General features: G+C 54.3%; 5 protein-coding genes across 5 annotated transcripts; 3 read left to right on the forward strand and 2 right to left on the reverse strand.

Moving 5' to 3' along the window:
* Positions 1–55: 55 nt before the first annotated feature.
* PFLUO_LOCUS9230 (uncharacterized protein) lies at positions 56–2221 on the reverse strand (the record flags this gene model as incomplete). Its single annotated transcript, XM_073787037.1, has 1 exon — positions 56–2221. One exon carries the CDS (start codon positions 2219–2221, stop codon positions 56–58), a length of 2166 nt encoding a protein of 721 aa, XP_073643232.1.
* A 1107-nt stretch (positions 2222–3328) lies between these two features.
* Positions 3329–6568, reverse strand: PFLUO_LOCUS9231 (NAD-dependent glutamate dehydrogenase; the record flags this gene model as incomplete). Its single annotated transcript, XM_073787038.1, has 1 exon — positions 3329–6568. One exon carries the CDS (start codon positions 6566–6568, stop codon positions 3329–3331), a length of 3240 nt encoding a protein of 1079 aa, XP_073643233.1.
* A 1514-nt stretch (positions 6569–8082) lies between these two features.
* On the forward strand, positions 8083–8584 carry PFLUO_LOCUS9232 (uncharacterized protein; the record flags this gene model as incomplete). Its single annotated transcript, XM_073787039.1, has 2 exons — positions 8083–8290; positions 8346–8584. 2 exons carry the CDS (start codon positions 8083–8085, stop codon positions 8582–8584), a joined length of 447 nt encoding a protein of 148 aa, XP_073643234.1.
* Positions 8585–10146: 1562 nt separating this feature from the next.
* On the forward strand, positions 10147–11427 carry PFLUO_LOCUS9233 (uncharacterized protein; the record flags this gene model as incomplete). Its single annotated transcript, XM_073787040.1, has 2 exons — positions 10147–10518; positions 10582–11427. 2 exons carry the CDS (start codon positions 10147–10149, stop codon positions 11425–11427), a joined length of 1218 nt encoding a protein of 405 aa, XP_073643235.1.
* A 1459-nt stretch (positions 11428–12886) lies between these two features.
* On the forward strand, positions 12887–13168 carry PFLUO_LOCUS9234 (uncharacterized protein; the record flags this gene model as incomplete). Its single annotated transcript, XM_073787041.1, has 1 exon — positions 12887–13168. The coding sequence occupies one exon, from the start codon at positions 12887–12889 to the stop codon at positions 13166–13168; it is 282 nt and encodes a 93-aa protein (XP_073643236.1).
* Positions 13169–13767: the final 599 nt, after the last annotated feature.

A 13767-nucleotide genomic window follows, 5' to 3' on the forward strand; every position in this document is an offset into this window, starting at 1 on the left:
AATCATGATTAAATGAAACATTTCAAAAAACATCGCTCAATAGGTATCGTCAGATTTACAAACTGAAGATTCCACTGCGCTTCTTGCCATGCGGATATACAATCAACGCAGCAATAAACAATCCCACCGAAATGCCAATAGCCGTTTGGATCATACCAAAGCCCAGCGCAGTCAGGGAGCTACCCGACATCGTGCTGGTAGTGGAATTAGCCGTGTGATTAGCGACTTCCTCGGCATAAGTCAGGCCCTGGATAATAGAACCCGAAGATGCGAGGCCAGACGGCACGAGCGTAAAGATGCCCGGGATGATCGCGGCAGCGGCGTGGCCGTGCCACAAGCGGCTGTACAAGTTGGCTAGCATACCAATTGTAAACGCGCCAACGGTGTTGGCAACCTGGTTGGACCCCATCTTTTGGGTGACGAAGTAATTGGACACGTATCCGGCCACGCCCATGAATATCGTGACGGGCAGTTGCTTGAACTTGGCCTGGTTGATCAAGGCGGCAAACAGACAGAACAGCGCGACAAAGGGAAAATGTTGGATATACTCGTTGCCCCACTTTTCCGGGGTGTCGGCCGGGCACGTCGATTGGGTAGTGGCGTTGCGGTCCATCAACCCGTAGATCGTCGTACCGACTGTGACGCCGTAGCCGAGGAAGAGCGAGTAGATAATGGTATAGACCAAGCGGATGGACCCGGCAATCATCTGGTGCGACTGCAGCTCGAGACTGCTGCTGAGCACGGCGAAGCCGGGCAGAATCATGGCAATGGCCGACTCGGCCAGGGCAGGGAAACAAAACAGCCACTGGCCATCGTGCTTGATGCTTGCAAAGGCACGCGCAATGAATGAGGTTAGGATGGCGGCAGAGACTTCCAGCACGTTGGCGTACGTGGCCGAGGCCGGTGCGAGGATGTGCTGCATGAACCCGACAAGACTGCCGAGGAAGAAAATGATGGGGAGATCGATAGGGCGCGCGGAAAAGGCATAAGGGCCGACGGCGACGCTGGCCAGCCCGTGAAAAAGGACCTTGAGCCACGGGCTGTAGCGCGGCTGGCGCTGCATGATCAGGTCGAGTTGACTGGTACCTTCCTTTGCATCGATAATGTCGTGCACCACATTTTTGTAGACGTTGTGTGTCTCCGCCAGACGGGACAGATCCAGGCCCTGGACAACGCGGATGATCTTCACCTCAGCGGTGCGGGTGAGAGGGTCGTCGAAGGACATTAACATACAGCCCGGAATATACAAAAACTGCGCGTTGACCTCCAGCACGTTGGCGGTCATTGTCATGTACTCCTCCAGTCGATGGGTGGGAGCCCCGTACATCATCAGCGCACGACAGATCTGCATGATATACTGCTGCCGTGCCAGGAGACCGGCAATGTGCACGGTCAGCTTCACGTTCTTCTCGCTCTTGCGCTTTTTCTTCCGTTCCTTGGGGTTCATGGGGGGCACCGGTCCTTGTGCAACCGGCACACCAACTCGGCCCATGTCCATAGAGGCATGGATCAGGGACGAGGTATAGCCGTGATTCGATTTCTTTTCGTCCTTGTTTGCGTACCATTTCACCTTGTCTTTCTTGCCCGTTGGGGTTGTAGTGCCAGTGCCACTTCCAGTTCCCGGTGGACTGGCGCTAGTCGAGTCCGGCTCATCAGGGTCCGAGTCTGAAACCGCCGAAGCCGCACTGAGCCTGTTCGTATCCATACTGTTCGCATAGATCCGTAGCAACTGCGACAGCATTCCTCCATTGGGACCAACGGGCGTTGAGGTGCCACTATCCGGAGTCACCGCGCCAGAGCGAGGCTCCTGAGCCTTCCTCCGAGCACGGGGTCTCTGCGGATGCAGACCCAGCTGCTGCACTATCCTCCGAGCCTGAGAGTCATGATCCATATCGGGCAAATGGCTCTCTTCATCCTTGGCCTGGCGAGCCTTAAACCCCCGCATATCATCCGTCGCACCATAGTATTCCGGCGAGATGCCGCCGTCCAAGCCATCCTCCCCTCCCTCGTGGGGTCGACCCAGCTTCTCGGCTAACGTAGCCGTCCGATGGCGGATCCTTTGACTCGCGGTTCTCCAGCGTTCCGGAACGAACCTGCTGCCGCTGCTGGTAATCGTTTGCTTCTCGCTGGGTTCGTTTCGACAAAGGGGATCCGCTTTGGGGCTCGGGCTGTCACCAGCGCCATTGGACATGGGGCTCTCGTCTGGAGACTGATCGGGCATGGTGGGCGAGGTACCAAGGCAAAAAATAATGCAAGAGGAGAAGAAGAAGAAGAAGAAGAAGAAGAATAGAATCAGGAAAGCAATGAACAGTTACGCAGTCGGGGGACGAACGGTGGTACCCCACAAAGAGCGGCACTTCATAGTCCGGGGGAAGGAAAGAAGAAGAAAGCACGATGGATGGAGGGAGGCGGGAAGGAACAGACCAGTAGTATTTTTTTCTTTCTCTCACTTGACGCGCCAGGCCGAAACGGCCTCCGCATGGACTAGACCCACGCTGGCCACTAGCCAATCCAAGTCTGGTTGACCGCCACGGCCACGGGCGAGAAACCGACGTACCTGGGCAGATCCGTGGAACATTATTATGTGTCAAGGTAGTGCCTCCCCTTGCAACAAGCGAAAAGGCCGAGTTCAACCGCTGAGGAGAAAAGACGGGGAAAGAAGTGTGACGCACGGCAGACAAGCTTCTCCGTGAGGCGCTAAGAACTTTAGTTTCCGCCGAGTTCCGGCTGGGGAAACTCAATTACCGAAGTTAAAGTGTATATACTACCGAATGAGTTATAGTAGGTAGATAGACAGATAATAGACCGCTAGTATTATGATACGATATATGGTATGATATATGACTACTCCTGTCAGTAGTATACCAACCATCTCGATGGACGCAAGACTCTTCCCCCCTCGCGTGGTGCTACAGCAGAATGACGACGGTGGATCGGGTCGGGCCATTCGACATCCCTGCATAGGTACATGAAACAATCCCCAAATTTATTTTTGGGCCACTAATAGAAAGAACTCTTTCAGAAACAAACCCCAATGGGCCAATGCAGACATGCCAACAAAACACAATTCAAGAACTTTTTCTAAACCATACATTCGTCAAGGGGAAAGTGTTTCCCGGATTAAAGGTATACCATCAGTCGTGCCGGGTGGATTTTCGGTGGTGGTGGTGGACCAACGAATCAAAAATTCCGAGGTGCGCAGAAGAACAAAAAGAAGAAACGAACAAGTGACGACAGACGGTCGATCATGACTGCAGCTTCGACAGGCGGTTGGTCATGCTAAAACGGGCGTGAGTATGTGTCATTCGTAAAGAGAAGGAAGGGGGTCTCACAAATCAAAGAAGGAAAACTGGCTCGGCTGGTTGCCGTACTGGTACACGAAGCGGCTTGCCAGGTGGCTACCGAAGATGGCGCGCAGGTAGTTCTCCGGGACGCGCTCGAGGATCTTCTCAAGGCCGATCTTGTCCAAGAGCAGATGGGGCAGGGCATCCGAAAGCACAGAGCGGCGCAGGGCGACGTTATCCCACAGCTCGGTCTGCTGGAGCTCCTCGTCGAGCTTGGTGATGGCAACGCTGAGACGGTCGCTCAGGACGCTGCGCAGCACGCCGGTCTGCTCGTGCTCGCGCCAGATGGCCTCAAACTCCAGTCGGGCGTTCTGCTTGATGATCTCCTGGACCTCCTTGACGTACTCACCGTAGAAGGCGGGCACGGTGCCATCCTCGCGAATGCACATGTGCTCGACGAACTCCGGGTCGTTGAAGGACAGCGAGGCCAGCACCTCCAGGGAGGATGAAGTCACGCCGCCCTTGTTGGCAGAAGCATCCTTGAACAGAACGCAGCCGGCCTTTTCCAGGCGCAGCTTGGCGTCCTGCGTGATGAACAAGTTGGCGCCTTCGACGATGTAAGGAACGATGCACTTGCCATCCTCGATCAGCTTGCCCACGGTGGACAGATCAATGGATTCGGGGCGACCACCGCACGGCACGAACACGTCGAAGCGCTCGTGGTGGCGCAGGTGGAAGGTGTTGCGGAAGATCATGCCGTTGTGAACTGTCTCGCCACTGGGCAGCTTGACGTTCTTTTCATCGACTAGCACGCGGTAACCCTCGGGCGACAGTTTCGATATGTCATACTCGGAGATCATCACGCGCGCCTTGGCCAGGCGGACGAGTTCCGGAAGGTCCAGACCTTGCGGGTCGACGATCACACCAGAGCCATCAACGATCGCGGAATACTTCTCGTTGGCAAGCAGGATTTCATTAGATCCCAGGTCACCATCCGGACCACCGGTTTGCAGCTTGCGCATCGTAGAGGGGTCGATGTTCAGCTTGCGGTAGATGCCAAGCACGTACTCACGCACCGAAAGCGTGGTCATGCCGTACGCGTCGTGCGGGATACCGCCCAGCTTGGGGCTCTTGCCGGTGAAGAAGGACTTCCACCAGGGGGCACCACGGTTACGGGCATGCTCCGTGGCCCAGTCGACCAGCTCGGCAGTGTTCTCGTCGGGACCCATGAACAGGATCTCGTCCTTGCCGTGCAGATCGACAATTGGGTCTTTGATGCCGGGGCTGACGGGAGGTAGCAGCAGATCGAGGATACTGTCGATGTACTTCTCGAAGGCGACCCGCGCCTTGTCCTGGTGGTCCACATCCAGGAGGATAACACCCTTGGCGCCGCCTTCGGGAATATCCTTGTTCTTGCGTTGCTGCGTGTTGGCCAAGTTGTAATTTTCATCAAACAGTGACCGGGCATTGATGCTGTATGCCTCCTTGTTTCGGCTCTTGACAATCCGAATGCCTCCACGGGCAATGTCCCGGAAGCGGAGGTGGAAGCCACGGAATTCAGAGCTGATGACCAGGAACATGCCGTAAAGCGGCTGCGGGTATTCATGTCCCGGCAAGAAATCCGGGTTCAAGCGGAAGCTGAGGGCCACCTTGGTCGGGGTGAAGAAGTTGGTCTTGAGAATCGACGAGTTGAACACGCGGAACGAGGTCATGACCATCTCGTCGTGCTCGTTGTGCGCCGTGCCACGGATCAGCTGCTTGAGCTTCGCGCCATCCATGACCTCGTCCACCTGGATACGCAGGTAACTGAGGGTGGGCAGGAAATCGTCCCCGGAGGGACCCTGGGTCTGCACGTAGTGGGTGCTGGCAAAGTCCAGGTAGAGCTGGTGGATCAACTCGGGATATTTGTTGATGATCTCAAAAATGTAGTCCGCAGTGAAGGTCTCGGTGCGCAGACGCTTCTTAATCTTCGACAGCAGTTCTGCGTGCACGCTGTTGTTGGTATCCAGCAGAGCAGCCAGCGAGGTATACTCCGAACCCAGGCGGTTCAGGAACTGCTGCACAAACACCCACGCACAGTGGGCGTAGATGGTCTCCTGCAGACTCAGACGGCCCGTGGCAAAGTGATGTTGGAAGCGGTTCTGCGGAATGCAGTACAGAAGCGAGGCTTCCTTCATGATTTGGTGGATCGCCGCCTCGATGGGAGGGTACTTGGCCGCAATCTCGGGCTTGTCCGATGGCCGGAGGTAGAGCGAGATGACGGTGATGCCGTTGGAGAAGTTCTCCAGGTATTTACGCGAGCTGGTCAAGCGGTAGTAGTGGTACAGATCGGACAGGGCACTGAATAGACCCATGGCCGAACCTTGCCGGTAGGCAATCACCAGGCGTTTCTCCCGGCTGCCCTCGATCTCGAACATCTCGATGACGGGACCGGACCGGCTGACGGCATTGGCGATGATCTCCTGGTAGATGGCCTTGGTGTTTTCCGTGGCCTTTTGGAGAAATCGCTTTTCACCAATGATGTCGATGTTGGTCTCGTTGGGGGAAGGGTTGGGGTTGGCGTATTGGCATTTGTACACGAAGTAGCAGCGCAGCTGCTGCTCGCTGTCCCCGGGTAGCGTGGTGGGGGAGCGGAAGGTCTCCACTCGGTAGCTGTTGGCACCCTTGGAGGTGTTGATGTACTTGGCATCGATACGCTCCTCGTACCGGGGCCCATCCACCGAGGAGATACCGGGCTTGCTGGTGTCGATGTAGACGGCATGGTCCTCGGCCTCCTTGTCCAGGCGGATCTCGAGCTGCTTGTCATCCCGCGCATAGGCGGCGACCTTGGCGGCATAGAGAGACAGGATCTGGGTGACAATGTTTTCTACCGACTCGGTCTGGAAGTAGGTGTCGTCGATGCCCAGCATGTTGTAGAACCAGGTGGTCTCGGAGATGACAAAGTCACTGGGAAAGAAGCCCTTTTCCTCCAATTGGTCCATGACTTGTTCCATCTGCTTCTGCTTGCCCTCAAATTTGGCCGCGATGTAGCCGGGATCCTCCTCCGACAGCACGCGCGGGGACGGGCTGCCGGGGATGCCCAGGTGAGTGGGCTGGGGGGAGGGATTTCGCAGAGCTGCGCCGACGACATGGTCGAGGTGCTTGTTGTGCGGATAGCGCTGGAAGCCAATTGGGGTCCCCGGGCCAGAGCTGCCGTCCTGGCTGGCGAACAGCTTCGGCTGCGGCCTCGAGGGCAGCGTGGTGCCGTTCTCGGAGGCGTTCGAGGACGGGGCGGGAGACGCCATAATGAGAAGAAGGGGGAGGAGGAGAGGCGAGAATGAAGGAGATTTCTAACAGAAGATACCGAGACAACTAGACAAAGAGAAAAGGATTAGCAGGCGACACAAGCGAGCTCTTATCGGATCCCTGTTCCGGAGGGCCATTGCCGAGCGAGCGATAAGACCATGCAAGGGGAGGACTTGGAGGGGGGAACTCACTGAGACACGATAGTCGCCATGGACTTGGGAGGGAATAATCAGAATGATCTTCCACCCAAATCCGGGGGAGCGACGAAGATTTTATAATGCTATTCTTGGTCTTTGCCCGACGGTAGGCGGGAGCAACGAGAGTCTGGCCCAGCCCCACGGCCTTACCTAACGGCCGGCGCTGCTCTGGTCTGGGATTGGCTCTGCGCCCCTCGAGGGAAAAATCCCGCGTCATGCGGGCCGAAGAAGAATAATTGCCTCATTTATTTGGTTTTCTACGAGAGGGTGCCCTGGATGGTGAGAGAGCGTACAATCATTCGAATGCTAATTATAGGTGGTGGGCTATAGTTCGGCCACCGGAGTCCAAGGCTAGTCTCGGTTCCTCTTCAGAATCAGCTGATGGGAAGAATGCGATGGATCACGGGTTTCGTGACTCTGGACGATTCTGGTTTTGCGTTTGTCGTGATCAGCCCGGCCCGGTTCTGGCCCTGCCCCTCCGGTTGGAGTAGTCCGGTTTTGGTTCCTGGATCGACTCACGCGGGGAAGTTATTGGACCGTCAGTTTTCGTGGCCGGTCTCTCTGTTGTTTCGCCCAGCGGGGGGTTACGTGATGTGTGGATCTCGGCGCAACGGGGATTGGAAGACACTTCCGACACGGCGAAGGGTTGGAGAACGGATGGTCCGCATGACGTTGCCCTGGCCAGACAGCCACTGCCTGCGCCTCATGCCATAGTAGTGGGCCCCGGAGGAAAAGTTTGACAACAAGCAACAGAACCTTCGACGGTGGCAAGAATAATAGGGTGGAAGTAACTAGATCTCGGTCTCTGAAGAAAGAGAGAGAGAGAAGGCGGTCTACTGTGGCAGAATGCGCTTCGGTGATGTATGGGGGTGGACCTATTTCGTGATGGTTTTTTGGCGGTGATGATTCCACTGTCTTCGTCGGTCACAAGGTAGTCTTTTCTTTCGATGGTTGGATGGGCAAGAGCAATTGGCGCTTCAGCTTGGCCGCCGTCAGCCAACCATCACCACGCCGCGTTGGTCTGTTGGCCATTTTCAGCCTCATTTTTTGGTGGCGGAGTGAGGCATTGCCGAGTTGGTGATATGACCATTCATTCGATTCTTGCGGCTGCACTGCTGCCTGCTGACGTGTCTCCGACAGATTCGACTGCCCAAGGACGATGTTTGCTTTGACAAGTGGTGAGAGGAGTCGACTATATAAATACAGCAGATGCGACACCATCCATGATTCCGTGGTTCATCATCCGCCATAGCTGATTCCCCATATCTTGAACACTGAACTCTTTTTGAATCTACGCCCTCATCACCCTGAGTACAATGGCGCTTTATCTCACGCCACACCAAATCCAAGCTCTGGAGAGCAACTTTGGATATACTTTCAAGAACAAAAGACTGCTGGACAAAGCAATGGAATCTGCAGGTGCCACCTCGGGCCCAGGCGACAACAGGGATCTCGCTCACGTTGGAGATCCTGTTATCAGAGTTGTTTTCCATCTAGATGGTTACACTCGTAATGGCTCTCGAGGTAATCATAGATTCTGATTTCTGGATCATTTTTGTTAACGGTGAACGGATGATAGGAACCACCTCCGTTTTCCATGACATGAATGCGAGGAACACCAATCTTACACTGATTGGGCGCTCCAGAGGCCTAGACAAATATATCCATGTGAACCCAAGCCAATGGGGTCAGGTCTCTGATAAGGTCATGGCTACCACTGTGGAAGCCATAATCGGGGCTGTTTTCATTGACAGCGATTGGAATATCTCCATTGTCAAACTCGTTCTTGTGATGCTTGGTATCCTTGAGGATTCTTAGTCTGTACGCTCACGTGGGTCTCCTTTCTACCGTGCGACCTTGACATGGAATCAAATGCTAATTGGACGATAGGAGGCTTCCTCACTTCCTGACAGGATGTTCGGATATTCGTCTGCCTACAGTTGCTATTACGTGTGCTGATAAAGAAGCTCTATAGCCCTTTTGCGATGGAACACGAAACAACTCATTAGGTACCCCTGCTGGCTTTATGGCCAAAGGCCAGCAGAGGTTCTAGGGAGTTGTTTCGTTTTCGGTGGCAGAAGGGAAATTCTGCGTCTTTATGATTACACTTGACAACTACTGTGTTCGGAGTCATATCCGCATTTTAGGATGGGAACCTCCAGTCCGGAGATGGTTCAACAAGTCGCCACACGATTCAACATCGTTACCTTTTTTGAGTGCCTTTTTAGTGATTGCTTTGTTTGTTAACCCTAAATTTAACCAAGTCGCTCGTTTCAAATCTGTCTCTAGATCGTGATCAGGGCTAGCGCCAGGTTGGCATCTCAGTCAAGACACTAAGCAATTTACTTGGGTGTGATTTCACTTGGGTGTGAAGTTGGTAGCTAAGATGCAGCCCTGGAACGGGTTGGTCTCCAATTGGAAAGAGCGGGCTAGGGCTCGCTAACCCGAGTTCCGGATGCGCCAAGAACAAAAACAAGACACGACAAGCCTCGCTGTGTCCCTATTCTGAACCCTCGACTCACCACTGCGGGAGAAGACAGGATTTAGGATCGGGCCACATGGAGATGAATGAGACGGTGACCTGGTGGATCGTATATGGGCATCAGTCATTTCACCCACTATGGACCCCTATTCAGTACACCCGGTACGGTTCAGGGTCCTCGTTTTTCGAGCGCCATGCGCCAAGCTTACCGAGCGTCACGCACGTAATTAACGTCGGTCACTAGTGGGATCTTTTCTCAGTTTGGCCGGGTAGTCGCTGAGCTGTGTCCTGGGTAGCTGGTTTGGGTCACAAGTGGACTGTCGATCAGAACACCAGTCCGGGGTCAAGGTACCCAAGCCAGGAATAATAATCACCGACTCCAGCAGTCCGTGGTTTGAAGCTGGGTTTCGGTTTTTCACCCCTTTTACCAATAGCCGAGGACTCGTAAGCACTAGTTCTGAACCGGCCCCCAAACTTGGCATTCAGCCGCACAATTCAGATCCTGGGCAGGGAGACGAGAGAACACGAATCATCGAATCTGCCCATTGAGCAGCTTTTACCCAATCCGTATCGGGATCGCTCCGGACTCACACATAAGAAGCTTACTCCCATATGGGGCACGCGCGTCGGGGATCGATGGTATCCTTCGAGACTAGTCGAGTACAGACTGTACAGAGCCATTTCGGTAAGTTACGGACGAACTAGGAGATGGCTGCGGAGTACTCCGTGTGTAGCTGGGACTCTCCTCTAAGTGGTCGCACGCCGATTGCCAAGGGTTCAAACCCGCCAACACAGCCTTTCCCTTAGGGGCCAGTCAGACGTGCTCGGCTGCCTGCACATAAACGGCTGGTTGGTTTTCCATCCCAGTTTTCTCCTAGCATGGCTCACCTTCCTCACCATGCTGAGGGGATCATCTATGCCGTTATTATGGTTTCCTCGCCGATTTCAATTTGCCACTCTGCTGGCAATCCAAATCGTGTTCATGCTGATCCACTGTCTCCCGGAGCTGAATAACATGCTGCACGGGGATCGTGATTACCCGGCAGACCGTCCTCGATACTGGCATCGCGCCTCCTTCCGCGCAAACCCAGACACCGACTACGAACTGTCGCTGACCAACGCGTTCCGCGATCTCGAGACCCAAGAACTGGCCCGGGACGGCGCGGGTGGAGCCCCGAATACGATCTGGCAAATTCTTCTGGCTCACCCTGAGCATCGCGGGGATGATTCGTTCAAATTGGAGAAGCGGAATGATGAGTGGGCATACAAGGTACAAGCAATCGCATCGATCCCGCCCGCGAACTCGGGGCTAACCGTGCTCCGAACATCATAGCTAGTCTCCCACGAATGGGCCGAAGAGTTCATCACCGTCACCCTCGCGTCCATCCCGGGGTTGGCCACCCTATACCACTCCTATCCTCATTACGTCCAACGCGGCGATCTCTTGCGCTACCTGATCCTCTGGTATTACGGTGGCTACTACTCAGACATCGATGTCTTCCCCAAACGCCCCATTAAAGAATGCCCGTCGCTGCGCCACTCGATTTTTGACATTGACAACCCCGATGTCTCCCTTGTGGTTGGTGTCGAGATAGACGAGCCGTTTGCGTCGGACCAAGAAATGAGGTACTGGCGCTGGGCCCGACGATATGGCTTCCTCCAATATACCATGTACGCGCCTCGGCGATTTAGCCCGTTGTTACGAGAAGTGGTGACCCGGGTCCTGTCGCATACGAAGCGCCATATCGACGACAGCTGGTTTGGGGGGCGGTATAATGAGATGACCACTCTGGAGGTCACAGGGCCGGGCGTCTTCACCGATGCCATTCTCGATGTGATGTCCCGGACCTTGCCCGCCAGCCATCCGTTAATCTCCGAATCGGTCAAGGCCGATGCAGGCCTCGGAGACCTGGTCCTTCCCAGATCACGGACCAAGTTGGAGCGCGTAACGTGGGCGCCTTTCCACGGGATCCAAGAGCCGCTGTGCGTCGGTGCTTCGGCGGCCCTGCCCGGGGGGGAGTTTGGTGGATTGTGTGTGCTCCCGATTAATTCCTGGGGCAATGGCCAGCGGCATAGCGGAGCCGAGAGCTTTGAGAGCACACAGGCATGTATCAATCATCGCTTCGGCGGGACTTGGAAGCCCTGGAAAATGAGCTGGAAGGAGTATCTGTTCGGATAAGTCTGCATCGGGGTGCCCTGTAAATATATGATTTATTATACCTTGTTAATTGAATGGCGAATCGCCGATCTTTGTATATCAAATAGGGATGTGGGAATGCTGTATAGGTGGCTGAAGCTCACAGGAGACTGCTCGCAGTATGGTAGCCGATCTATTTATATATCTCCGTAATAAGAGGGTATGCTCGTCTATTATTCAGGTTCCTGGAATCATAATATATATTCCTGAGGTAGCTTATAGTCATCCTGGTACTTGGATGCTTATCTACGGGTCTGCTACCCAAGCCCGGTTTCAGGTAGACGGCAAACAATCAATAACCATTGTCCTGTCGATGAGCAGTTCTTGACCGCCACTCCCCTGTCCTCCTCCCCAGACAGGGATGGCCGATCGCGCCGGCCTGGACCTCTGCACTGGCGGGATCTGAAGAAGTTCCCCGAAGAATGTGAGATATGCGGAGCCCCGAACTCCCCGGCCTCCGCAGGAATGTGTTCTCGATTTCAATAGTTGGGCCAGACTAGGGAGAGCCCCTTGAATCATGAATCCGGGGATGATAGGGGGTAGCAACGGCAACGGCCGACGAAAGAAACTCAATGCAGTAGACCCGCCAGACTGGGCCTGTGGATGCCCCTAGAAGCACAGGATGATTCCACGCTAGCCCCGGCATCCTTTCCCCGGCCCCCTTGACCCTACCCTTGGAGCGGAGAAGAACTGATCCCTCGCTCTCTCGCCATGTTGATGGGGTTCCGCCTGATGTGGACCTGACTCTCTCCTACCTACCCTGGGGCAGCAATGCAGATCGCCTAGGAGATTGCGGAACCCGGGATGTCGTAGTTAGGCCGTTAGCAGCACCTTGGAGCCAGGCCCTTATATTCCGCCCCGTGCACCTTGCCGACTATTTTCTCTTTGCATCTATCGATCTCCTGCTCGCACGCTGTTGCCCCCTGCAACTAGATCTTGCATCTACTATTGTTATTGAGGATATTGTTCGTTGCTGGACAACCAACCTGCTCATCTATCTACCTCTCTTCTCCCTCTTTCTCTCCTTCTCTCCGCCCACACATCCAAACCCATTCTCTCTGCATCTCATCCCCCAAAGCCGCGTTTCCATGTGAGTATCTCCTACCCGAAGCTCCTCTTCTCCGAACGTCTTCAGCTCGTTACATCATACCTGGTCCCCACCCCCGTATACCGCCGAAGCTCGCACTCGGGCAACTTCGGAAACGAAGTTTAAGGACATATGCCTCGCAAGCATGCACCGAACAAGCACTGACGATTCAATGCACAGAGCCAGCGGTCTGTGAATCAATCGGATCTTCCAGAAACACCTGCAATCGATCAACAAATTCGAGCCGAGGTCCGTGAAGAAGCGTACACTCGACTCCACACCCTTGAGAACACCAACTGACCATAAATCAACAGACAATTCTCCCTCTTCTCTCTACTCCGAAATTATCCAAAAATGGCCCGCCAACTCCCTACGCCAGTCGCCAGCCGTCCCGGCACACCCATCAACGCTGTCCCTAAGATGGACGATGACTTCTCGCAGTTCCCGCTCCAGTCCAGCAGAAAAGGACTGGGCGAGTCGACCGAGATCTATTACGTCTCGCCTTACTACAACGTCGTCGAAAAGATCAAGCTTCCTGCCTCACCGCCGCCCTCGTACATCGACCTGGCGAGCAACGATAAGCATCGCCATCTGGACATGGATGACGAGCAGAGCCAGTCCACTGGGCATTCTTGACTCTATCCGATACATGTATGCTATTGCTTGTAACAACACTTCTTCCTGTCTGGTTGGGTCTCTACTTCGGCTGGTTTTTTCCCCGATGGGACACCAAGCATACACTAAATCCCATTGCTCTGCCCTGCCTTTTCTGTTTAACACATGGGATAGATTATGGATGGTGTATTTTATTTTATTTTTTTTGTTGATTGTTGTTCTGGCGTTACTTGATTAGCGAGCATGGCGACGTGTGCATTGTTTCAGCCTCGTGTGTGTCTTTTTTGCAAGGCTTTCATTTCCTTGATTTTCTACTTTATGGATTTGAATAATACAAAAGTCTCGAATATGTGACCGTTTAATTCTCTCTCCCGTTCTTCAGGTGAGAATCAAGACATTACTATTATCAGTACCGCAAGTAGTATGGGTACCTTGGATAACCCCATTTGATTAGACATGCACCCAAACAATGAAGGGCCATTGGGTGTGGGGCAGAGTCAGCCAACAATCCTGGCGGAGAAGGTGGCGCTCAGGGGCCTTTCGCTAGGAAAATGCGCGCGTGAGCGTTGGAACACGAACTGTTCTGCTATTGTTTGTGTCCTCGAAACCGACATGATGGC

This window comes from Penicillium psychrofluorescens (genome assembly GCF_964197705.1).
Source record: "Penicillium psychrofluorescens genome assembly, chromosome: 6".
NCBI lineage: Eukaryota > Fungi > Ascomycota > Eurotiomycetes > Eurotiales > Aspergillaceae > Penicillium > Penicillium psychrofluorescens.